Consider the following 25725-nt stretch of genomic DNA (forward strand, 5'->3'; position numbering starts at 1 on the left):
TCTCTTCTCTCTTTCTCTCTCTCCCCCCCCCCTGGACCTGCTTGATAGTTTCGCGCAACACACTTTGCAAAGTTGCGTCGGGTCATCTGCATTGAGGGTCGTTGTCGACAAGTCAGGTTATGTCGACTGTGCTGTAGGTCGAAGAAGGCGTCCCGCCGTGCCAAGCTATGCGGCGCTGTGCGGTCAGGTTACGTCGGACAGTCTATATATTTCCGGAGTCTCTCTCTCTCTCGTGGGAGCGTAAAAAGGGGGCGGGGCTGTGGACATGACGCTCCGCGCGCCAAATGATTTTCATTTGAGAGTCAAACGAAGCTGACGAGGGAGCAGTAAACCGCGAAGGGACGGAGAGAGAGAGGGAGGGAGAGAGAGAGAGAGAGAGAGAGAGAGAGAGAGAGAGAGAGAGACGAGGACGTCCGAGACGTAACGATGCAGCATTCAAAATCCGGTGCCTCGTGCAGACCGTGTGAGTTCCTTCTTCATGGAGTTCGGCTGGACCTCGAGCGCACAGTGGCTTTGCCAGAAGACCGCGGTGGAAGTGCTCTAAATCCTAGACGCGTTTTGAGATCCAGAGTCGCTAAATGGGACGAACCGAACGTGTGACCCCACCAATGGATTCCTCGTTTGAAGAGCAATCCATTGGTGGGGTCACACGTTTGGTTCGAGTCCCGTTTGGCGACCCTGCAGCTCAAAACGCGTCTAGTGTTTTGGCCGCCTCCTCCGGTCTTCTGGCCCACTGTGCAGCGCGCTTGTTCCAGCCTCCTTCCAGTGGTGGAAAACTCTGGTGACAAATTGACTTTTGCAGGAATACTCCATCCCATTCTTCCCGCACAAGTTCTCCAGAGGTAGACGGACGGCATGTGACTGGGGTGCTCTTGTCAGCTTCGCTCGCCCGAGGCGCCCACACGTCCTCTTCTGTTTCGTTGTTTTTGCTTTATTTTGAAATTTAATGCAGGTTCGCTGGCATGGTCTCGTTATGATGGCGAAGTTTCGTTTTTCGTTTCTTTGTATAAAGACTCATGTCATGTGAGGGGCCGAGGCCTATACACCGGTATAACGGAGTTGTTGCCGACTGTCCCCTTTTTTTATCAGCCCAGATCTTTTATTTATTTATTTTTCTTTTGTGGAACTGCTTCCATTTCCCGTGCCTCATTTTGCCCTTTCCTCCATGTCCAGTGATCCTCGCGCGGACCTCGACGATAGCCCGACGGGCCGCTGTCTGGGCTGTGACGCTGCGAGGCAGAAAAGGGAGAAAAAAAGGGGGAAAAGAAATCTGAAGCCTGCCGTGGGACTCATGGCATCATAACCCTCTGATCTTTAGCCCCCACCCCGCCCCGCCAACAAATTCACCCCCACCAGGGGAGCTATCTCGGGGGGTCGCTACCCCCCCCCCCCTTTCCTCCGCTACCCATCATCCCCCCTCCCCCCTCCTCCAGCGCTGGAGCATCTTATTTTGACAAACTTGCCCTGGAAGTAGCACATGTGCGACAACACGGAGAGAGACCGCTAAGAAAATATCGGGCCGCCAGCAGTAGGGGGCACAGCGTCATGCGGCGAGGGGGAGGGGGGAGGGGGAAGGGGGAAGGGGGGATGTAAAACACTGGGGGGCGACACATGGGTGGCGACGAGGTTGCGGGGAGCGACGTTGTTGAAATACGGCGAAATACAGGCGGCGGCCACCACGGCCTCGCTCCCAAAAGCGACTCCCCCCCCCCCCCCGGCCGGCCGAAGCCAAACGGGCTGTTAATCTGAAAATTGTTGTTTTTAATTCGCGGCTAAGGAAACACGAGCTCCTTGGCAGTGGCGGGCCTTAATGGGGCTGCACTGCTAAATGTAGGGCGTGGAGGCGGCTCGCTGCGGATAATCACTTTCGGCTTCAAAATGACCGGGCGGGGAGGGGGAAAGGGGGGGGGGCCTTGCCTCGCTGGATTACCTCCGCGGGGCCCGGGGGTGGCCGGGGGGGGGCGGGGCGGGGCGGGGGGCGGGGCGGGGGGGGCGGGGCGGGGCGGGGGGGGCGGGGGGGGGGGGTGAGGCACTCCTCGCGTTGACGGCACCTCCCGCAGTCTTCCAAACACCCTTCCCACACACGCTAAATTATTCATGAATTACTTATACGCTCGTGAGATTCGTTTCGTATAAAGTCATGATGAGTCCGCCGGCGAGAGGATGCCCCGCCCCGGCCGACTTGCAGTGCAGGCCGAGCCCTGGGTTCGAGGACGGCGCGTCAAATCGCATTTACTCCTCGCTCTTTTACGAACAAAGGAAGGCAACTTTTTCCGACCAGACCGAATTTCACCCGTCGCAGAGGAAAGAGAGAGTGCGGTTACCCGGCTTAGATTGCCGCGATTCTTGGTCGTTTGTCACCGTTTGTACCAACTTGGCGGCAACACTGCTTCCAAGTCAAGGTGGCTTCACTCGATCTTGGTGTGTGCCGTGTTGCTGCTTCACACGAGTAGCAAAGCTCCCCCCCCTCTCTCTCTCTCTCTCTCTCTGTCTCTCTCTCTCTCTCTCTCTCTCTCTCTCTCTCTCTCTCTCTCCCTCTCGCCAGCCCGGCATCGGCAAGGCGCATGGTGGGGCTGCATAATGCAAACATGCAGCGCGCTTGGCAACCGTGTTTGCGCAAAATGGCGGCAAAATACAAATAGTGTGTGACTTTGTGCTTCCGGTCATTTTTTGTTACTTTTTTGGCTCTTCTTTTCCTTTTGCCAGTGTGGCCGCCTCGCGCAATCCCTCTAAGCCCTCGCTGAGGGGCGGCCGGCACGGCCAGCACGGCCAGGCCGGAGTTTGTGTGCCTCACGTACGAGCACCGTTAAGGGCTGCATCCAGTACACGTTCGACTCGCGGAGGAGGGGAGAGAGAGAGAGAGAGAGAGAGAGAGAGAGAGAGAGAGAGAGAGAGAGAGAGAGAGAGAGAGAGAGAGAGAGAGAGATGAGAACAAGGGAGCGGACAGGCGGGAAACGTCGAGCAGAGGACTGATGTAGGGAAACAACGCATGAAGACGAAACAAAAAAATTTCGAAATCACCGTTTGAAACGACATTATTTTTAGGTACGGTGTAAATGCGGGAAACTTTACCCCCCAAAAAATGCAAAGCTGCTATTTCCCCACGGGGGAGACTGTTTCGAAAGAGTGCGGCGTGGGATGAAGGACGGGAGAGAGAGAGAGGGAGGGAGAGAGAGAGAGAGAGAGAGAGAGAGAGAGAGAGAGAGAGAGAGAGAGAGAGAGAGAGAGAGAGCGCTTCGCGCAAGACGAGGAGAAAGAAACACGTGTAGGAATAATTTCACATGCCAAGCTCTCCGGATAAAACTGGGCGAGGCTTTGCGCCGCTCTGCCGCTCTGCCCGGCCTCCGTGTTGCCTTAATAAATACTGGAGGTTAGGCCGTCCTATTGACATACGTTCTCCCTCCGAACGACTGCACAGTGGGCCAGAACTCTAGACGCGTTTTGAGCTCCAGAGTCACTGAACAGTACTCGAACCGAACGTGTGACCCCACCAATGGACTCCTCGTTCGGAGAGCAATCCATTGGTGGGGTCACACGTTCGGTTCGAGTCCCACTTCGCGACTCCGGAGCTCAAAACGCGTCTTGGCCGCTTCCACCGGTCTTCTGGCCCACTGTGGGCTGCACGTCCGGGCCTGGTCCGGGACTCCAAGGAGGGCACGAGGAAGGACCCCGCGAGCCGCGCGACCACACTGAGAAGCTCGCACGGGTGGGCGCCACCAGTGGGTCAGAAGCACTGGAAGGCAGGGTGCGGTACAGCCCGCCTCAAAACAGCGCCGTTCGCTCGACTGTGTGGAGACGAACAGAGTGGGTCCACTGCCAAAGAGGCTCCTAATCTCCAGTAATTATTTAAGAAAAACTTAACATTCGTAAAAAGAGCGACCGACTTTGGATTTGAAGTAGCAGAAAACGGTACGCAGGCGTCGGGAGTCGAACCCGAGCCGCAGCCTCTGCGCGGCACAACAGGGCATTTCTTCACGAGGAGGATGGATCGGGGCGGACCGGATTAATGACAGCCGAGAGGGCCGAGGCCTCCAGACAGTCCGACTTAATCTGCTTCTGTGTGTCTGCACCGACCGCCCCGGCCTTGGCCCCGCCCCGCCCCGCCCCGTCCGCGCATCCACGGCTCAATCCTGCGTGTGGATTTATCAAGACCTCCGACTGCCTGCCTGCCTGTCTGTCTGTCTGTCCGTCTGTCTATCCGTCCGTCCGTCCGCCCGCCTGTCTGCTGATAAACTAAATTTCCCTTGGATGGATTCCTCAAGGCGCTAACTGCTGAATGTGCCTGACCGCGATCTGGTTGGGTAGACGAGCTGGCCGTGAGTAATACTCTGCTGTCAGGCTCACGCCTCCCCCTGCCCCTTCCCCTCTCTCTCTCTCTCTCTCTCTCCTCTCTCTCTCTCTCTCTCTCTCTCTCTCTCTCTCTCTCTTTCTCTCTCTCTCTCTCTCTCGCTCGCTCTCTCGCCCCCTCGCTCTCTCTTCCCCTCCCGCTGGAGCGGGATTCAATCTTTCCAGGCGCGTGGATGGAGTGGCCCCCCACCTGTCACTCAATCCATCAGGCGAGGACCTCAATAATCAATGAGTGGGATCCTGGAGGCACTGAGCGTGGCCATTCCTCACGCCTAAGCCGTCTAATTCCCGCCCTGAGAAGGCCATCTTCAATGTTCGCGTCGAGTGGCCGCGCGCGTTGAGGCTCCGACCAGCAGTCTGTGTACCGGGGTTCAAGTACCGGCTCCACTTATATTTTGTGTGTGTATGTGTGTGTGTGTGTGATTCTGCAACGTCACTGTAATTAAGAAGTCGGCTGGTCGAGTTGGCGTGGGTTCGAACCCGGCCTGTCGGCCTGACTTTCTTTCTTCCCTTATCTCGCTCTCTCGCGGTTTGAGCTCCAGAGTCCCTAAATGGGACTCGAACCGAACGTGTGACCCCACCAATGGATTGCTCTCCGAACGAGGAATCCATTGGTGGGGTCACACGTCCGGTTCGAGTCCTGTTTACCGACTCTGGAGCTCAAAACGCGTCGCGAGTTTTGACTGGCTTCGGATCCAAACCTGACTGGTTCTCAACTCGCCCTTCCCGTGTTGCAGCTGTCCAACCTGGTGGAGTACTACACGGAGTCGCTGTCGCACGAGCACGCCGGCGGCCACGGCGGCCACCACGGCCAGGACGACGAGCGGCTGGAGTCTGTGCGCAGCTCGGTGCAGGTGACCGGCCACCAGAGCAAGATGTCGCTCAGCTGCCGCGCCACCATGTTCAACGTGTACCAGCAGTCCAGCGTCAAGGTGGAGCTGCAGAGCGAGGGCGCGCCCAAGCCCGCCCCCGTGCGGAAGGCCAGCAGTGCCGCCAACGGTACGTCGACAACACAGTGGGCCAGAAGGCCGGTGGAGGCGGCCACAATCCCGGACGCGTTTTGAGCTCCAGAGTCGCTAAATGGGACTCGAACCGCACGTGTGACCCCACCAATGGATTGCTCTCCGAACGAGGAATCCATTGGTCGTTTCTTTAAAAACGTAGTCTCCGTCAGTTTCAACCACCTTTTGGATCTCCCAATCTATTTTTAACAGTGCAAAAGGTCTTGCCGACTTGCCACTAGGCCAGGTGACAGCCGAAGACGGTTCTTGCTCCCCAAGTCCGCCAGCAGCTCGAGTTGGCTCTGCCGCCCTGGCAGGGCTGGTGGCCCGGCGGGTCCGGCGGTCTCTCAAAGGCTTGAAAGCTTCCCGGAGCTGCCGCGAGAGGCTCTGGTCGCAGACACCTCCGCTGCGAACACGTGCGAGCCGAGCAAGGCGGTCAGATCTCTGATCTCGGAGAGAGAGAGAGAGAGAGAGAGAGAGAGAGAGAGAGAGAGAGAGAGAGAGAGAGAGAGAGAGAGAGGACAGGCCCAGGCTGGACAGAGCAGACGCCCCGACACCTGTTCGCTATCTGATGGGCAAGCTGCGTCGCTCCAAGATTTCACACAGAATTCGCCGTATTTTCCGGCACGCTGCTTTTTCCACTCTTCTTTTTTTCGAAAGACTCGCTTCTATTGCATGAAAGAAAGGTCGCGGACCGAAACCGTAAAAAAACTGTCAGAAGCACGCGGAAATGAGCGAGGCGGGGCTATTTTGGCGACGTGATTGGCACGTTGTTAGCGATGACCCGAGCGGGACGCGGCGGGGCGGGACACAGTGGGCCAGAAGACCGGTGGAGGCGGCCAAAACTCGAGACGCGTTTTTAACCCCAGAGTCGCTAAATGGGACTCGAACCCAACGTGTGACCCCACCAATGGACCAATGGATTCCTCGTTCGGAGAGCAATCCATTGGTGGGGTCACACGTTCGGTTCGAGTCCCATTTAGCGACTCTGGAGCTCAAAACGCGTCTAGAGTTTTTGGCCGCCTCCACCGGTCTTCTGGCCCACTGTGCGGGACGCGGTGTTCGTCTTGTTGTGTTGGCGTTACTGGAGTGCGTCCCGGCTGCCTTGGCTGGCTCGGCGCTTTGAAGCTGACGTGGCGCGTCTTGACCGCCAACCGCGTCGCGGCGCTGCGGTGCGCTGCGGTGTGCCAGTCGCGCTGCGAGTCAATAGCAGCGCAGTGCCGCACAGTGCACCAGAAGACCGGTGGGGGCGGCCAAAACCCCGAACGCGTTTTGAGCTCCAGAGTCGCTAAAAAGGACTCGAACCGAACGTGTGACCCCACCAATCCCTCTTGTGGCAGCACTGGTCCCTGTGTTCCCGGTGCCGCCTGCGGAGTCGAGCGTAGGCACCGCCACACTGGTGCGTGCGGCGGGCTGGCCTACCCGCCGTTCCACAGGGGCTCTGAGGGAGACAGACGCACACGTTTTGATCCACATTTTGACGGTTGCCACTTTTCCCGGACGCGTTTTGAGCTCCAGAGTCGCTAAATGGGACTCGAACCGAACGTGTGACCCCACCAATGGATTGCTCTCCGAACGAGGAATCCATTGGTGGGGTCACACGTTCGGTTCGAGTTCCCTCTAGCGACTCTCGAGCTCAAAACGCGTCTAGAGTTTGGCCGCCGCCGGCCGGCGGTGGCCCACTGTGCAGCGCAATTAAGCGAGATTGTGCCGAATACCAGGAAGTGTGGCGCCGGCCGCATGAAAAAAAAATGGGGGAAAAAGTGGAGTGGGAAGAAAAGCAGAAGGAGAATGTCTGCCTGGGACTGACGCAGACTTCTTAAGAAGAGTGATGGTGTACGGTGATACCGGTAAGGCTGCCGTGTCGTGCCACGCCGCACCGCGCCGCGCCGAGCCCCGGACTCACGCCAAGTTGATAATCGATTTGGAGTGACTCTGACGGAGGCGAAGAAGAGACAGGGTTTGCGTGGACTCCATCAGGGAAATGGCCTGCCACACTGCCAGAAAAAATTCAGGGGAACCTGTACTTGAAAAGACAGTTCTCGATTCGCCCCGAAATAGTCACAAAGTCACCCCGGTTTACAGTACACTGTGAACCGCAACGGCGACCGCTCTCTGAAATTCCGTGCGGTGCCGGCTGTCTTGTTGTTGTTTCTATAAATTGTTGGCGATGCCGGGCGCGTCTCCAAGGACGATCCAAGGACGGCGCCGCAAACCCCGACACCCCGGTCCGCGCTTGTCCACTGGGGAGACACATTGCACCGGTTACTTCTCCGCTGATTCCCTTTCCCTCCCTCGATACCGAACGCTAGGACCCTTTGAGCCTGAGGGGAGGCCCTGTTTGTGTTGATGTACTGCATGGCTCTCACGGGGAGCACTGGCCCGGGCAGGCCCGCACAGTGGGCCAGAGGGCCGGTGGAGGCGGCCAAAACTCTGAACGCGTTTTGAGCTCCAGAGTCGCTAAATGGGACTCGAACCGAACGTGTGACCCCACCAATGGATTGCTCTCCGAACGAGAAATCCATTGGTGGGATCACACGCTCGGTTCGAGCCCTGTTAAGCGACCCTGGAGCTCAAAACGCGTCTAGAGTTTTGGCCGTCTCCACCGGTCTTCTGGCCCACTGTGGCCCGCCCTCCCACGAGTGGGGGAGGGGGCACATGTGTCAACAGCCTTGGGGGCTCCCCACTCGGTGGGTACCACTGCGAAGGCGGGCCAACCCGAATTGCTACCACTGGAAAAGTACGGTTGAGCGGTACAGTGGGCCCGAAGACCGGCGCAGGCGGCCAAAACTCTCGACGCGTTTTGAGCTCCAGAGTCGCTAAACAGGCCACGAACCGAACGTGTGACCCCACCAATGGATTCCTCGTTCGGAGAGCAATCCGTTGGTGAGGTCACACGTTCAGTTCGAGTCCCATTTAGCCATTTCATGATTAATTTTCCTCACATTAATATCATCAAACTTTTTGATGCCGTCAAGTGGCTTAGATGGTTGCCGACACCAGCTGCGGTCCAAGTCAGTGGTTCAACTCCCGGCATCATTTAATTTTTCTATTTTTTTTTCTGTCAATTGATACATGCGCGCCGCTTTTATCTGTGTCCTCCAAGACGCGGGGGATAGCATTCGACCCGGGTCCTGGCGTCCACTCAGGGGCACGTCTCCAACTTGCACAATCAGAAGCCGCTTCTTCTCTGTCCGTCCGTCCGTCTGTCCGTCCGTCTGTCCGTCCGTGAGTGTGTGCGAGTGTGTCCGTCCAGGGGACACAGGCGCACCCAGAAGAATCGGAGAGAAGGCCGAGCCTGATAGGTAGGGAGGGGGAAGTAGACAGAGACTATTTGCATTGTTAATTGTCTCATCAGGCGGTGCCAAAAATGGCGCCTAACGAAATAAGCGCATGGCTCTTCCGCTCCGGACAGTCGCACTGCAGCCGCAGTGAGAGAGAGAGAGAGAGAGAGAGAGAGAGAGAGAGAGAGAGAGAGAGAGAGAGAGAGAGAGAGAGAGAGAGAGAGAGAGTAAGTCACGCTGCAGGAAACGCGCTATGCTTCCCGGCGACGGACAGAGAATGAAGCGAGATAGCGCGTAACTCAATTTACTTTTTTGAAGAAAATTTGTCACACGCCACGCGGCCAAATGGGCCAGGAAGTGACCTGCATCGGCCACTTCTTGGCCACGAAAACGTTTCGCCACTGTCACGACGCCTTCGTCAATGTGCCCCCGTGCGCGTCTACCGATCCCTGGGAACAAAAAAAAAAAGATTAGTAGAAACGCATTTAAAAGAGAGAGGGGCGGAGAGGGGAAAAAAAGGGTTTGTTGGCAGCCGACGCTGAAATTATTCGTGTCGTAATGAAATCGGTCACCATGAATAGACAGCACGGATCACTTGACTCTCGATACTTTTTGTTTCATTTTCTGTTTGAGATTCCGCCTAATGAACACGATTCAGGGCGGACTGGTTCGCCAAGACTAGCTTCTGTCTCTCTCGCTGCCCGGGAACGACCCGAGACAGAGGGGTGACGAAAACAGTTTCGGAAATTGCAGCACCCTGCACCAGAAAAACTAGTTTCTGACCGAAAAACTCAGGGGAGGGGATCTGGAACCACGGCGATGACGCCGCGACGACTCGAAGCAGGAACGCCCCGCCCCGCCCCGCCCGCATCGTGTTTCGGCAGACAATGAAGCTCTTCGCCCTCATCCATACTAACTCGATCCCGGCCCTTTTTCGCCCGTCTCACCTGTCCCTTTTGGCGCCTTAGCGCCCTTCGCAAATTGGGTACAGGCCCTCAGTGAAGGGCGGCCCGCCGCGGCCCGCCGCGAGGACCAGCCAGCACCAGCCGGCCTCGGCAGTTTGCGAAAGGGACTCGAACGGATTGCCCTCGGACGAGGAGCCCGCTGTGGCGCCGCGCGTCGGCCGAGCTCCGCTCAAGGAAGTGTCACAGTGGGCCAGAAGACCGGTGGAGGCGGTCAAAACTCCAGACGCGTTTTGAGCTCCAGAGTCGCTCAATGGGACTCGAACCGAACGTGTGACCCAACCAATGGATTGCTCTCCGAACGAGGAAGCACAAGTCTGGAATGTGCTGGAATGGAGTTCCGTCTTGAGGGCCGCACTGGAGCACCTGGACTGCGGCAGACGGACGGACAGACGAACAGACAGACAGACGGACGGACGGACAGACTGACAGACAGACAGATAGATAGACAGGCAGACAGACAGCCGGTGCGTCTCTCACACGCATAACTCGAGCAGTGAGTCTAGGCTTGCAGGCTGCAGCGTTGCAGCAAAAGGCATTCTCGGCTGCTCCCGTTGGCCACAGAGCCCCTGCTCTCCTCTCCCTGGTGCCTGCACTGCCAACGGCACGGCCAGCACTGCCGGAGTCTCGGAAATCCTTGCTCCACTTTCTCGCTCGGCCCTCTGATCCCTGCACCGCCTGCTGCACTCAAAAAATAATATCACCTCTTTCGTTTTTTTTAGCAGGTGATACCTTAACCTGTTTCCAAACATGCCTAGAGCAATACAAGGCACTTCAGGTTAGTATTTTTTTTTTTTTTCAAAAATGCAGGGACGTTTCTGTCGTTTTTTCTTCTTTGGCCCGTTCCAGCGCACGGCAGTTGCGCAAACAGAAGTAAACTACTCGCCGAGTGCGACCGTCTCTTGTTTATCCATCCGAAGGTGCAAGGACGGCACGATGGCTGCTGGGCGCTGGACGGCGCTTGTTTGACAAGCCCTAAGCGCGCCAAATAGGTAAACACCCTCGCCGTTTATTCGCGGCACTTTGACGAGGTGCAGCATTGCGCAGTGGATCTGCCCGAAGACCGGTGGAGGCGGCCGAAACTCTGGACGCGTTTTGAGCTCCAGAGTCGCCAAGTGGGACTCGAACCGAACGTGCGACCCCACCAATGAATTGCTCTCCGAACGAGGAATCCATTGGTGGGGTCACATTTTCGGTTCGAGTCCTGTTTAGCGACTCTGGAGCTCAAAACGCGTCTGGATTTTTGGCCGCCTCCACCGGTCTTCTGGCCCACTGTGGCTGCCTCAACAGTTGACAGCGCCGGACAGAACAAGACGGCGAGTCGCGCAAAGTGAAACCAGTGAGACCCGATGGAATAAATAAATATGGCGTCTGGCTTTATTCCAAAAGCGAGCCTGTGCATATTCATGGGCCCACCGAGGTGAGAGGGGTGGGGGTGGGGGTGGGGTCGAATCGCGCCCAAAATGTTGAAGTATTCGGGTCATTCGTGCGCGAATAGCGGCGCGTGTTGCGCAGGCCTGCCAACCGATTAAAGTTTCAAACGCCACTACCGCCTGGCGATCGCCGAGCTAGAAAGGCATCGCAGTGCGTGTTGTTTTGTTGTTGTTTACGGGCCAGAAGAACAACAACACACCGGCCGAAACTCTGGAAGCGTTTTGAGCTCCAGAGTCGCTGAGCAGGACCCAAACCAAACGTGTGACCCCACCAATGGATTCCTCGTTCGGAGAGCAATCCATTGGTGGGGTCACACGTTCGCTTCGAGTCCCATTTAGCGACTGTGGAGCTCAAAACGTGTCCGGGGTTTTGTCCGCCTCCGCCGGTCTTCTGGCCCACTGTGCGGGCTCCAGGATGACTCTGCCTGATTATGCTAGTGTAAGTGGGCCGCCTGCCCGCCTCCGCGCTGCCAGCCGTCGTGACCACGTCTCTCCCTCTCTCTCTCTCCCTCTCTGTCCCTCTCCCCCCTCCTCTCTCTCTCTCTCTCTCTCTCTCTCTCTCTCTCTCGTTCTGGCCTTTCTTATCCCGCGTGTTTGTCATCTCCTTATTTGTTTGCCCAGAGGGGGCTCCAAGGCGACACCTCCGCGGGGGTCGGCCGGAACCGGAAAGAGGGGGGAGGGGGCAGACCCTCGCGGTGCGAATAATCTCGCGTCATCACACAAGACGTCCGGACCACTCTCTCTCTCTCTCTCTCTCTCTCTCTCTCTCTCTCTCTCTCTCTCTCTCTCTCTCTCTCTCTCTCTCTCTCTCTCTCTCTCCCTCTCTCTCTCTCCACCGGGAGGGGGTGCGAGAGAGACAGAGCGAGGGTCCGCCGCGCTGCTCGTCAGCCGCGGCCATCTATTCATTCGAGACGGGAATCTGGTTGGCGGTGGAAAAATTGGCAAAATTATGCGATGTAGATTGGGTCTCCCGGTTGTCGGCAAGTGAAATATGGCGGTACTGTTTCTGCCCGCGCCGTGTCGTGCCGTGCCGTGCCGCGCCGCGCCGTCGTCAAGAGCGGGGGAGTGCTCAGCCTGAGTCGAAGAAACTCTCCTTCCCCCGAAACAACAACGGCAACGAGCACGGCAACAGCAATCTATTGCTGAATAAACTCAAAGATAATCGGAGCGGGTGGACGGGGCGTCCAGTGCCGTGCTGCCGTATCAGACACAAATTAAACAGTCTCCCTACACTTGCCGCCCCGCACCACCCCGCCCGGCCCCACCCCACCCCGCCCCGGCGGACGAGCACCTAAACCTGCCATTCCGGCGACCGATACTGTCCGGCCCCGCCCTTGCCCTTTGCACCCTTGCAAATTGGACGTTTCGGCTATCTGACGCTTCCAATCTGGGCGCCGTGATGGGACCGGGTTCGAATACTGGCCGGATAGGCATTTCGCGTCTTTTGCTTTTCTAATTGGGCTCTCGCTTCCCGCCCCTGTCATCATCGCGTTATGTCGAGCGGTTCACAGTGGATTGGCCAGAAGGCCGGCGGAGGCGGTCGAAACACCGGACGCGTTTTGAACTTCCAGAGTCGCTAAACAGGACTCGAACCGAAGGAGTGACCCCACCAATGGATTCCTCATTCGAAGAGCAATCCATTGGTGGGGTCACACGTTCGGTTCGAGTGCCGGTTAGTGACTCTGGAGCTCAAAACGCGTTCGGTGTTTCGACCGCCTCCGCCGCGGTCTTCTGGCCAATCCACCCTGCGCCTTGGCCGGGGAACGGAAGCTTGCCGGCCAAACTTGCAATTATTGGGTTAAAGCATTAGAACGATTAGCAAGACGCTGCACTGCAAGGCACTGCCCGGCAACAGCACTGCATAATTAACGTCGGGATGGTCAAAACTCGGCCGGCCATCCATTATTTGCAGGAGCCGATATTTCCACTTCAAAGTGGAGCGGAGCGGACCGACCCTCTAATATCCATGCTTTGGCGCTGCGGTGCCGGCCGAGCCGAGTCGTGCCGAGCCGAGCCGAGCCGTGCCGAACCGAGCTGAGCGAAGCCGAGCCGTGCTGAGTCGAGCCGTGCCGAGCCAAGCCGAGCCGTGCCGTGCCGATCCGTGCCGAGCCGAGCCGAGCCGTGCTGAGTCGAGCCGAGCCCTACCCCTATTTGCCATGCGCCCCATGCGGCAGTGGCGGCAGTGGTGCGACGGAGACAGACGCGACCCTGGCCGACCGCGCTTCATTCACCCCGGACGGATCTGTTAGTTCCGGCGCTCTCGACCGGCAAGCTGAAAAGTGAGAGGAGAGGAACCGGAAGGGGGGGGGGAACAAACAGTGGTGGGGCACAGTGGGCCAGAAGCCGGTGGAGGCGGCCAAAACTCTAGACGCGTTTTGAGCTCCAGAGTCGCTAAATGGGACTCGAACCGAACGTGTGACCCCACCAATGGATTCCTCGTTCGGAGAGCTATCCATTGGTGGGGTCACACGTTCGTTCGAGTCCCATTTAGAGACTCTGGAGCTCAAAACGCGTCTAGAGTTTTGGCCGCCTCCACCGGCTTCTGGCCCACTGTGTGGGGCATCGTTTGAGATACGGTGCACCAAGAAAAAAAAATGTCCCGGTTCAAAAATTGCCGAAATGAAGCCGTTTTATTAAATCGATCCGATGAGATCGTTTTCTGAATGTGGGGTGTTTCTTTTTCGACGGTTGGGTGTAAAAGAAGACAGAAACTTTTTCTAAACTACAAAAAAGCATTACTCGCTTCATTTTTTTTTTTAACTAGAACTTTTTATTGTACCAAGTGACGCCAGATGGAAGTAAAACGAAGCCAAAAAAATTGACGGCTACCCTTTTTCCCCTGCAGGGCATGCCCTCTGCGCTGTTTGTCACCGAGTGTGTCGTGCGTTTGTAGTTTGTTAATGTCGGGGGACTTAGCTAGAGTCCCCCTCTGGCTGCATTAAAAAAGAGAAGAGGTAGACGGGCGCAGAATGGTCGCACGACTCATTTAGCGCTGCTTTATTGCGAATGCATTAGAAACTGTGAAAAAGAGGGCAGGGACGGTGAGGGAGAGAGCGAGAAGAATGATCCGGGGAATTCATAATGTGGTTATCAAAAGGCTATTGGCCCTACGGAGCCGGGCCGCAGCGGGCCGAGGGCTCAGTGGGGGTGGCGGGGCGGCCAGCGCACAGTGGGCCAGAGGACCGGCGGAGGCGGTCAAAAGCCCGGACGCGTTTTGAGCTCCAGAGTCGCTAAATGGGACTCGAACCGAACGTGACCCCACTAATGGATTCCTCGTTCGGAGAGCAATCCATTGGTGGGGTCACACGTTCGGTTCGGTCATGTTTAGCGACTCGGGAGCTCGAAACGCGTCTAGAGTTTTGGTCGCCTGCACCGGTCTTCTGGCCCACTGTGGCCAGTGCCACACTACGTGGGAGGAGCCCGCCCTTTGTGAAGGGCTTTGCAAACAGCGGCGGGGTCTGCAGCCCGGCGTTGCACGCGGCGTTTCACAGTGCGCTGCACAGCGCGGATTCATTTCTAGGAAGCTGCTCTGCTCGTTTCGATGCCGAGAGGTGGATTCCCGTTCGGCCCGCATGCGGCCACAATCACAACCCTGTTACCCATCCCGTTCAAGCAAAAATTCGTCTCAATACTAAAATTTAAGAAATGGTGTAAATGAGATCTGCTCTGCTAGGTATCGACTCACCGTGCTCATTTGCTGTGTTGCAGACGCGTCGAGGACCGCGGCGTCGGCCGCCGCCTGGGCGCCCCTGGTCCTTGTGGCGATGGTGCTTCGGCGGTAGCGTGACCACTGAGTCACCCTGCCCTCCCCAGCATCTGCAGCGGTCGCAGTGGGCTAGACCGGCAAAGCGGCCAAAACTCTAGACGCGTTTTGAGCTCCAGAGTCGCTAAATAGGACTCGGACCGAACGTGGGACCCCACCAATGGATTGCTCTCCGAACGAGGAATCCATTGGTGGGGTCACACGTTCGGTTCGAGTCCCATTTAGCGGACTCTGGAGCTCAAAACGCGTCCGGGATTTTGACCGCCTCTGGCCCACTGGGCAGCGGTCGCGCAGCGCTGACCCGCAGATGCGGAACGATTGACCGTCAGTGCGTCCCTCACCGCATCGGCTGCCAACGGACCTGCAGCGACCGCGCTCCCTCTGTGCCTGCGCCTGCAAGCCTGGAGGCAGCCTGGAGGTAGCCTGGAGGCAGCCTGGAGGTAGCCTGGAGGCACGGAGGAGCCTGGAGGAAGCCTGAGGCAGCCTGGAGGCAGCCTAGGACCTGGGCAGCCGGGAGGCAGCCTGGAGGAGCCTGGAGCTGCAAGCCTGGAGGCAGCCTGGAGGAGTCCTGGAGGAAGCCTGGAGGCAGCCTGGAGGCAGCCTGGAGGCAGCCTGGAGGCAGCCTGGAGGCAGCCTGGAGGCAGCCTGGAGGCAGCCTGGAGGCAGCCTGGAGGCAGCCTGGAGGCAGCCTGGAGGAAGCCTGGAGGCAGCCTGGAGGCAGCCTGGAGGCAGCCTGGAGGCAGCCTGGAGGCAGCCTGGAGGAAGCCTGGAGGCAGCCTGGAGGCAGCCTGGAGGCAGCCTTGCCGGCCCTGGAGTTGCGGTCCGGGCCACCTTCTGCAGAGTGCGAGAAGACGAGTGCTGGCTCCTGGAGACAGACATTTCAGAGCTCTCGGGACGTCTAGAACGCATTCGGGATTTAGTGAAATTTTGAAATGGGTGTTCTTAAAAAAAAAGTGCACGAACGAAAAGAGGCGAAAGCCTTTTCTTTCGTAGTGGAAATGTATTTACCGCGTTGTCCATCCAAAACATTGTTTAGCAGCGTACTGATCACTTCATTGCGACTGCCAACTTAAATTTTAGCCATTTTACCATCAATCTTTCTACCAATCTTTTGAAAATGCTCTGTAAACATTTTTCCACGTTTTCGTTAGATTTTATTGTAAAACGATCGCCGACTGGCGGGCAGTTACAGCAACTAAGCAATTGTTAATGAAATTCCAAAACTGTAGCCTTACCCCTTTGTGAATGTGTGTAAAACGAGGCGGCCGCGCCGCGCTCGGTTGTAGAGAAAATCGGTCTGCGTACGCTGTACATGTTAAGCTTCCCAGTTTATGTCGCTTTGATTTCGTTGTCGAGCCATCTGCGATGAATGTGTTTTGTTGTTGTTTTTTTTAACGTTTTTAGCCTTTCTGTGGTGAAATGTTTGTGTACAGTCTCCGTCTATTTCCACCACGTGCAAGACGCGTAATTAGGGATAATTTATGGGAACCGTTCTGACAATGTAAATATATTTGTGTAAGGAAAGCTGTGAACGTCGTAATGCAACGAATTGGCTCAAGTACTGCTGTAGATCTTGCAAAAGATATTTCGTATAATTTGTTGTTATTTTTATTGGACTGGCGTGGATCCCACGGTGTAGGTGGGCGGGGCGATACGAGGCATGCGCGGCATGCGAAGGCAGTGATGAAATAAATCTGACACAAAAACTACTTCGGCCTGTCACTGCGACCCGCACCAAAAGCCATCCACAAGTGCACAGACTATCAAATAGAATTACGTTCCCTTTTAATTATTTTTTGAAAGAGGTCCCCGGGGACCAAAATGACCGCGCGAACCTCCTTTGTCTTCCCGTCTCCCCACCCCTTCCCCATTCTACCCCGCTCTCGCGTCGTCGGTCATAAATTTCATTTAAATGATATTCTAATTGCTCAGCGACGCGAGACATAACACCACCTAAAATTATGTCCCCACAACAACAACAACAACAACAACAACAACAACAACAACACAACGACGACGACGACAACAACAACAACAACAACAACTCTACAGCTGCGGCGAAGGCAGCGCGCCTGTGATCGAGAGGGTAGGCAACGCGCTGCGCTGCCCGGCGCGGCGGGCCCGCACTTGTCGCCCTGTCTGGGTTGCACCCTCATGGAGAGCCCCCTGAGTGCGACAGAGACAGCGCGACGAAAACGACTCGCTGCTCACGGCGCTACCCCGCGCGGACGGGACGCGTCGAGGAGTATCGGCAGCAGGGGATCTTCTTGACCAGTCTCGTCAGAGTGACACTGCAAAGTCAACGTTTCGGGGCTCTGGATTTTGATTTTTCGCAACGCCTGGAGAACACTACTGGCCAATCGGAGGGACTGGCGCGCCATGGTGGTGCCACACTGTTGGAGGATGGTACACTGCTCGGCTTGCCCCGGGCCCCTCGCCTTCCCTTGCCTCTCGCCCGGCCCAGGCCGCGAGCGCGTTCAGTCAACCGATCATAATTCATTCCGTACATCTTAGAAACTTCTCTTTAAAAAGTTGGGCTCGATTTCACCGCGGCGAGGGGCGCGGCAGGGCAGGGCGCCTCGCTGCGCACGGCTTGGGCTGCATCGCGGCAAGCAAGGGTTCAGGGTTCAAACCCCGACTTTTTGAAAAATAAAAAATAAATAGTTTGAGGGGTTTGGGGGTCTGGTCGTGAACCTTTCTAGGAAGGAGGGTGGTTTATGAAGCGGTCCTTGAGGGGCCCTTGCAGTGGTGAGGGCGATGCACAGTGGGCCAGAAGACCGCTGGAGGCGGTCAAAAATTCCGGACGCGTTTTGAGCTCCAGAGTCGCTAAATGGGGCTCGAACCGAGCGTGTGACCCCACCAATGGATTGCTCTGCGAGCGAGGAATCCATTGGTGGGGTCACTCGCTCGATTCGAGTCCTGTTTAGCGACTCTGGAGCTCAAAACGCGTCCAGATTTTTGTCCGTCGGCGCCGGTCTTCTGGCCCACTGTGGTCGCGCCGCGCTCCTCCGCGGGCATCCGCTTATCAGATGCTGGAATACATTTCGTTCCCGCTGGGCGCGTTTTGCCGTTTTGCCGGAGTGGAAGGGCGGGCAGCTCGTTCCGGCAAACCTGCGCCAGGGTCGAGCCGGAGCGGCGCGGCTTGCCGGTCTCAGGTTACCGAGACGCGACTGTAGACGCCGTCCGCGACGCCGTCAGCATGCAACGACACGGCCGGGCCCGAACATTCATTACTTCCAAGCGGCAGAAGTTGAAAAGAATGGCTGTTTAACTACGATGAAAAATTTGCTGTTTGCGAGTTGAGAGAGGGGCGCACCAAGCCGCTGTGAGAGTTCGCTCACAGAAGAAAAGAGCATTACGCAAGTTGGGATTTACGCGTCCGCGTCACAAGTCGACGAGTCGGACGATTCCGAAGTCATTTCAACGCTCTGTCTCTCTCGCAGCGCGGCTGCGACGCAGGGAGAGAGAGAGAGAGAGAGAGAGAGAGAGAGAGAGAGAGAGAGAGAGAGAGAGAGAGAGAGAGAGAGAGAGAGAGAGAGAGAGAGAGGCCCTTGAGACGCTGCCCTGATGGGCCTAAAGGCCATCCTGAAGGGCCCGACGGGTTCACCATCCCTTGGCCTAGCCATCCAAGCCCCTGGCCTGCCGTGGTCGTCTCGGGGTCCTCGGAGAGGCAGAGCAAGGCAGAGCGAGGCAGAGCCGCGTGTTGCCATCCCGTTTGATATACCGGTATGCTAATTTCCAATTTACATGGGTGCTCCATATCAAAGCTCTTTGCCAAAACTACGCCGGTTTGCGCGGTCAGGGGTCGCTCGCAGTTCGCTACGCTCACGCTCCACTCCGGCGTGGCGGTGACGGACCCACGGGTCTCTCTTTGCACCGAACCGACAGAGGGCTCCGTCCGTTCCATCGCGTGCTGGACTTTTCCTGTCCAAAGACCGCCAAAGACTTCCCTTTCCGGGAGGAGGTTCGCTCGTCTTGTTTGGAGTAAATAGCTCGATGCGCTTCCATTTAGTTGTAAACCCGCTCGCACACCATCGGACCATTTCCCATTTATTCGGGGAGCAACTTCCCAGACCGCACCCTCGTTCTGATCTTTTCTTCTTTCCACTTCTTCTGGTTCCGCCTTTTCCGCCGCCGCTGTTTCTCAGCCCAAGGAGATTTCTCATACACCAAGTAGCCAGCCTCTCTGCAGACAGCACCCACCGAAAGGCAATGTGAATCCGAATGCACGGACCTGACCCTGACACACATTCACATCGAGGGCAGCAGACTACTCTGCACTCCGTGTCGCCGTGCCGTTAATTGCATTAACTTTGTCAAGTTTTGACGCACTTTAGACCTACAGCAGGGTGCCGGAGCCCACCACGTCTGCCGAAAATGTTGCTCGGCAATGCGGACGAGATACTGGACATTTTTAAGGCGTTTGTGCCATATTACCTGCTGATTGCTCTGCCCCTGATGATCATAATCTCACCGGTAAACCCCGTGGAAGCGGCTCAGGAGTTCCAGGCGTACCGCATGCAGCAATATGACTTGCACGGAGTGCCCCACGGTTCGTATTTATCGAGTGAAGGCTGCCCATTGATTCCTCGACGTTCTTGCTAAAGTGTTCCTCATAATTTTGAGGTTATGGTTTCACCATCAGCTGACTAGCTCAGTCATTTCTGGTCATTTCTTGCCAGTCAATTCAGGGTTAAGCACACCACTGATGATGTGTGGGAATCATAAACTTGAACATCAAATTTTATTTTTCTCTCATGACTTTGTCCCTGTCACTTAACTCACAAAATTTTTTGTCATTTGCAGGCTGCCGATCATCAGTGGTGAGTCTGGACGGAAGGGGTTTAGGTAGCTGGTCCTCCAGTCGTCACTGTGTTGTGGCTCGCATTGAAGACCTGACTGTTGACCTTTACCGGGAGATCAGAAGCCGAGCAGGGGCACTTCTTGTTATTCTGCCCAAACAAGAAGAAATTGCCAAGTTATCTGACACGGCAAAGCAGGTAATTTCATAATGCATATTATAATTCCGTATACGGAAAGCATCTGGCAAACTTTTACTAATGATGATGTCACGGCTCTTGCAGCATATTCTTAACTTGGAACAAGCAATGATGCAGCAAGAAACTCAAATCCCAGTTTACTTTTCTCATTGGGTTCCTGAGGTTCAGTCTATTTTAGATGACATTGATGAAATTTCTCCCACATCCACTCAAAAAGGAACAGCTGCTGAAGGTACAATACATGGATATGTTATACTGGAAGTGGAGTAATGAAATAACTGTGCCTTTCTTATTTTAATAACCTTCTCTTTTTTTAGCATTACTTAGTCAAATTTCAGCTAACGGATATCAAATTGTTGTTGGAGCTAATCACCCATCTCTGCGATCTGACATCAGCATTGCCTCAATTCATGTAAGTCAAAAGTCAATCTTAAACTAAATCCAACATTGTACTTTGCTAATTCATTGCCTTCTGAAGGTGCCTCAAAAAAATACAATTTTCTGATGTTTATTTTACAGGGCAAACTGGTTGGAAATGGACATGAAGATAAATTACCCACAATAGTTTTAGTTGCTCATTACGACAGTTTTGCTGTGATCCCGGTGAGTTGAAAATTTATAACATTCTTAACTAACATCTTTAAATGTAATCCTTGAACTGTATGTCATCAATTGTTTGGCAGGGTGGAGCTTATGGTGCTAATTCTAATGCTGCTGGCGTTGCCATGATTCTTGAACTGGCAAGAGTGATGTCTTCTCTTTAGCCGATTCTCGCACTCATCCCCGTTACAACTTGGTCTTTTTACTGCCTGGAGGCGGCAAAATGAACTACCAAGGAAGTAAGAAATGGTTAGAGGACCAAGTTGATGGCGAAAATGCTTTACCTCAGGTTAGCATTGCATGCTCTACAATTATCTTGTTTTAATTTTGAGCATGAGTGTGTCTAGCTAACAAAATGTGCTTCTTCTCAGGATAGTACCTATGTTCTTTGCCTGGACTCGATTGCTGGGTCTGGTCCTCTGTATTATCACGTATCCAAACCACCAAAGGAAGGAAGTGTTGGTGATCGCCTGATTCGGGCACTGAATCTGGTCGCAGAGCAAGAAGACCCACCCACTAATGTGCAGCTTAATCACAAAAAAATTAATCTGGCTGAAGAAACATTGGCTTGGGAACATGAAAGATTTAGTATGAAGAGACTTCCAGCTGCAACCTTGTCAACGCTGAAGGTATAAAAAAAGTTGCCCATTTAAATTTTTGTTATAAATTAAAAATAATCTAATGTAACTGCTATTCCTTTTTTGTTTTTCAGAACCATAAAGACTATATGCGTACCACTATTTTGGACACCAAAGATCAGTTAGACATGTCTATTGTTGTGAGGAACACTCGCATAATTGCTGAAGCACTAGGCAAACACATATTTGCTTTGAACTCAGGAAAGATCTTCAGTAATCAATTGGTATGTCTCTCCCATACATTTGTTTTATTGGTAAAAGGAAATAACTTGAAATAGAAAATAGTTTTTATCTTGAATTTTTAATCTTCTTGTCATTGTTATAAATGTAGGGTGTTGATGAAAATTCTCTTCAAATGTGGATGGATTATCTAACTGGAACACCGCGGTCCTCTCAGCTATTGGCTCACAAAAATAATCAAGTTGTGATAGCATTGAAGGATGCATTGGGAAAGTGAGTGCTCATAAATTTATTGTTTGAGTTTTATTTTTATTTTTTGTCAATTTCTATTTCTTTTCTGTTTGTCTCCCCATTAACCCTTCTTTACCCTTCCTCTTTGTAGGTACCTTAAAAATGTGAAGGTAACACACATGGTGCCAGACAAACGCGACCCTGAACTGGCATTTTATGAACCTACAAGGACAGTCATGAATGTGTACAGGTAAGCCTTGTTTATTGTGTTGTTCTTAGGTCGAGCAAACAAAAGCTTGAACTATTACTTGCAACATGGGTAAGGCTCTGTGTGAGGATTAGAATTTTTTTTTAACAGATGATACCGTAACATAATAAAACACAGAGTTACTCAAGGTGGCAGCTAGCTTACCAACGTTATTTTACATTTACTTTACTTTTGAACCATCTTTATATAATTCCCATTTATTTTGTTTCAGTGTCAAGCCGGCTATTTTTGATCTCATCTTGACTTTTGCCATCATTGCTTATTTACTTATTATTTATCTGGTACTTATGGTATGTTTCACCAGGCTATCTTTGTTAGCATTGTGAGTTTATGTTGAAGAGCCGTCATGATTTTTAACCAATACTTGTCTTCTCTTTTCCAGAACTTCTCTTCTATTTACAAAGTGGCTACAGTCATTGTGGGAGTGCAAAAGAGCAAGTCTTACTAGAATAAACAGCAAGTAATTTGATGAGCTAATTTATTGTTAATTAAGTTGGTTAATCTGGTTTAGAACTTGTTACTTTTGCACATTTTGTGTTTGACTTAAAATTCTGTGTAGCCTTCATCAGTCTTAGACCACCTATTACAATTTTTTTTTCCTTCCCAACGATTTATATCTATCTTCATGAAATGTATTTGCCACTAGCCTTTCTTGTAATGCTCCTGTGTTCATTGTTTTTAGTTAAGGCTAGTCTCAGCTGCTGTTTTTACGAATTTGTATGATGTGTTATTTGTTCCTCACTGAGGCTGTTGTATTTACAGTATGTTTTTTGCTTGTATTTAATCTCATTTGAGAGATTACATTCAGGGTGAAAAGTTTTTAAGGCTGTTTAGAGTTTTCAGTTTTTAGACTAATGGTGCTCCATCCAATATCACCAAAATCAATTCATACCTTATATATTTGATGTGTAGTTGAATGGTATTGGAATGAAAGGAAAAAGACTCTGCTTAACCTTTCTGTCCGCTTATAAAATGATTGAAGCCTGCTACAGGTTTGAATATTTTGTGTATCTTCTTAACTTTGTAGATGTTGCATGGATGGTAAATTACTTGACAAAAAGTGGAATGGGGCCAAAGTTAAACCAAACAACAAACATATTTTGAGGCTTAAGACTAATTACATCCCCAATCATTTTTACAGTTTATCTTTACTGTTTTCTGTTTTTTTTTGTTTTTTTCTGTTTATATTGATGCTTGTCAATATTTTACTCTGTGTTTATGTTGCATGTCATGAACTATGTATCATTAAGTTGGTATTGACATTATTCCTCTCCCTAATGACAATGCTTTCAACAAACGGCACTTCAGTAATGCATAATATGATTTAAAGATCTCTAGTCGACTATAGGGAGGGACAGTATGGAAATGCTGGCCTCTTGGTATGGAAGTTTTCAAGTTTTTATATATATAGGTATTATTTCAGTATGTGTTTCACTGTCATGTACCTTGTGTCTTAGAATATTATGTTCATATTTATGAGGCAATTATTATCAATCTCAATCGCCCAATTTTTTTTGTAAAGAAAGTCTGTTTGTTTTTGTTAAAAATTGAAACGCTGTGTAATATTAATAAATTGATATGAGAAAGATGAGACTCATTCTTTTCAATTCAATTATGAGAATGGAAAGTGGAAATCCTTCTTTTCCCCTCTGGCCCGTTTGAGCGGCCGCCGCCGTGGAGGTGGGCCACCCATCGTACACAGCCTCGTCCCCCTCGCCCCGTAGGGCCCGTGGGTGCGAGAGAGACAGAGCGACGAAACGCTGCCTGGAGTGGGCCTGCTGGACAAGCAGGACTCGGTCATAACCGCAGTGAAAGGAACAAGGGTGCACGTGTCTTGGCAGCCTTTGCAGCCTTGGCGTCGCGAGGACTCTGGACTCCAGCGCACAGGTGTCCCGGCCCCGGCCGGCCGGTGGACTGACGGGACGGACCGGGCTGGCAGGCTGGCCCACAGGGGCGCCGGCCTGACGCCCTGCTCAGGCCCTCCCTCACACACTCGCGCACCTGCCCGGTCGTGGGCCCTGCTAAAATTCGAAGTAACGTGAGAGAGAGATTTCGCAACACGGACACACACACACACACACACACACACACACCTCCGGGCGCATGGAGTAGAGGCGACGGGTCTGTGCTGCTACTGCCGGTGGGGACAGAATCTATCCGATAGATACTCTGTCCATGAGGTCCTTTCCATGAAAATATCACCCAAAGTGGGAGTGTGGCCACCACTCACACACACACCTGCCCTAACCTGCCCGAGGGTACGATCCTTTCGCTTTCGAAAACGCTGCCTAGAGTGAGGATGATCCCGCGCCAACGAGTACACACGCACACACACTCTTCAGGGGAAATAACCAACGCCGGCATTACATCACGTCGATTCGACGCGTCAGGAGACTGATGCCGAGAGTCGTTCTTGGTCGCTCTGTCGCTCGCTCGCACCGACCCGGGACGCCCCGCGAGTGCGAGAGCGACGGAGCGACGAGAAGATGACTCTCGGCATCAACCCCGCCGCGCACACCGCGCACGTCCGCGACGACGGCGACGCCTCGGCCGCACGGCCTAGCACAGTGGGCCAGAAGCCGGTGGAGGCGGCCAAAACTCTAGACGCGTTTTGAGCTCCAGAGTCGCAAAGCAGGACTCGAACCGAACGTGTGACCCCACCAATGGATTGCTCTCCGGAGAGGAATCCATTGGTGGGGTCACACGTTCGTTTCGAGGCCTGTTTAGCGACTCTGGAGCTCAAAACGCGTCTAGAGTTTTGGCCGCCTCCACCGGCTTCTGGCCCACTGTGCCTAGAGGCCGACCGACACGGAACCGGCATCTTTTTCCCCGTCGCGTCTCACGTTGAACCGGTAACCGTTTTCGAACGCGGCAGGGCTGCCAACCCACGTACCGCAGTGAGCGGGAAAGGGGGGGGGCGTACACTGGCGAACTCCTTTTCGCTGTGTGGCTCTGTAGGAATCAGTTAAACTCGAGTCACGGGTCCCAGTTGGGGCTCAGGCTCAGTTTGGACCTGAGACCTTTAGGGCTGAAACGGAATGGGGTTCAAACGGGATGGGGCTCACCCCGTCCCCGTCTGCCGTGATACGCTAGGAAAGGTGTCGGTCCGCGGGTTGTGGCGTCAGAGCGGCGTGGCGCGTGGGGTATCGCCGGGCCTTCCCTGGCCGGCGGAGTCCCTCGCGGCCGGAGTATCGACGGAGCAGACGTTTGTCTCCGGCCGGGCTGCGGCGCGGAAGCTCTCGCCGATCAGGTTCCTCTTCGGCCGGGACTTCCTGTTTTTCGAGGAAAGCTGATTTTGGGTGGACCTCCGTCGCATTCTCGGCCGCGCGTTTCGGCCATAAAAGCCGACGACTTGACGCGCCGGGGCTGGGAGTTGAACCCACGACCTCTCCCAGCAGCGACGCAACCGTGAAAAAAAAAAGGAAATGGCACGGATCGAACGCCGGTCCTGAGAGTCGGAAAACCGGTGCGTTTACGCTCGCGGCCACAACCACCGGCACTTTGTTTGGTGTGTACAGCGTGTCGTGGCAGTGGCCGTTATAACTAACATGTTGCTTTCGGGGCCGCAGGGCCACTGTGGGGTCACCGGGCGCCAATCAGCGGGCCGATTCCGAGAGTCGCATTCGTCGCTCTGTCTCTCTCGCACTCGTGGGGCGCCCCGTACAGGTGCGAGGGAGACAGAGCGACGAAAACGACTCTCAGTGTGCAGGACCGCGCGAGCTGTTGGCGGGTACTTACAGCCGCCTTACCTGTCCGGGACACCTGCGCTCCCTCGGGGCCCATGCACAGTGGGCCAGAAGACCGGCGCAGGCGGCCAAAACTCTAGACGCGTTCTGAGCAGCAAAGTCGCTAAACAGGACTCGAACGGAACGTGTGACCCCACCAATGGATTGCTCTCCGAACGAGGAATCCATTGATGGGGTCACACGATCAGTTCGAGTCCTGTTTAGCGACTCTGGAGCTCAAAACGCGTCCAGAGTTTTGGCCGCCTCCACCGGTCTTCTGGCCCACTGTGCAT

General features: G+C 54.1%; 2 protein-coding genes across 2 annotated transcripts in view; both read left to right on the forward strand.

Annotated features, from left to right (window-relative positions):
* LOC117648460 overlaps positions 1-15279 on the forward strand; it is a 119799-nt gene extending 104520 nt beyond the window's left edge. Inside the window, exons 4-7 of the mRNA XM_034390965.1 lie at positions 953-1023; positions 5085-5346; positions 14736-14885; positions 15028-15279. Coding sequence (XP_034246856.1) covers positions 953-1023; positions 5085-5346; positions 14736-14809 — 407 coding nt within the window. The 3' untranslated portion in view covers positions 14810-14885; positions 15028-15279. The remainder of the gene's footprint in view (positions 1-952; positions 1024-5084; positions 5347-14735; positions 14886-15027) is intronic.
* Positions 15280-19026: 3747 nt separating this feature from the next.
* On the forward strand, positions 19027-22526 carry LOC117648288 (nicalin). The gene is given in 13 exon segments (XM_034390740.1): positions 19027-19342; positions 19597-19790; positions 19875-20022; positions 20108-20202; positions 20310-20393; positions 20474-20549; positions 20552-20679; positions 20762-21019; positions 21103-21252; positions 21360-21481; positions 21591-21689; positions 21919-21997; positions 22090-22526. Coding segments are annotated over 13 exon segments (1674 nt in total). The 5' UTR covers positions 19027-19167; the 3' UTR covers positions 22156-22526.
* Positions 22527-25725: the final 3199 nt, after the last annotated feature.

This window comes from Thrips palmi, unplaced genomic scaffold (assembly GCF_012932325.1).
Source record: "Thrips palmi isolate BJ-2018 unplaced genomic scaffold, TpBJ-2018v1 HiC_scaffold_3, whole genome shotgun sequence".
Classification (NCBI taxonomy): domain Eukaryota; kingdom Metazoa; phylum Arthropoda; class Insecta; order Thysanoptera; family Thripidae; genus Thrips; species Thrips palmi.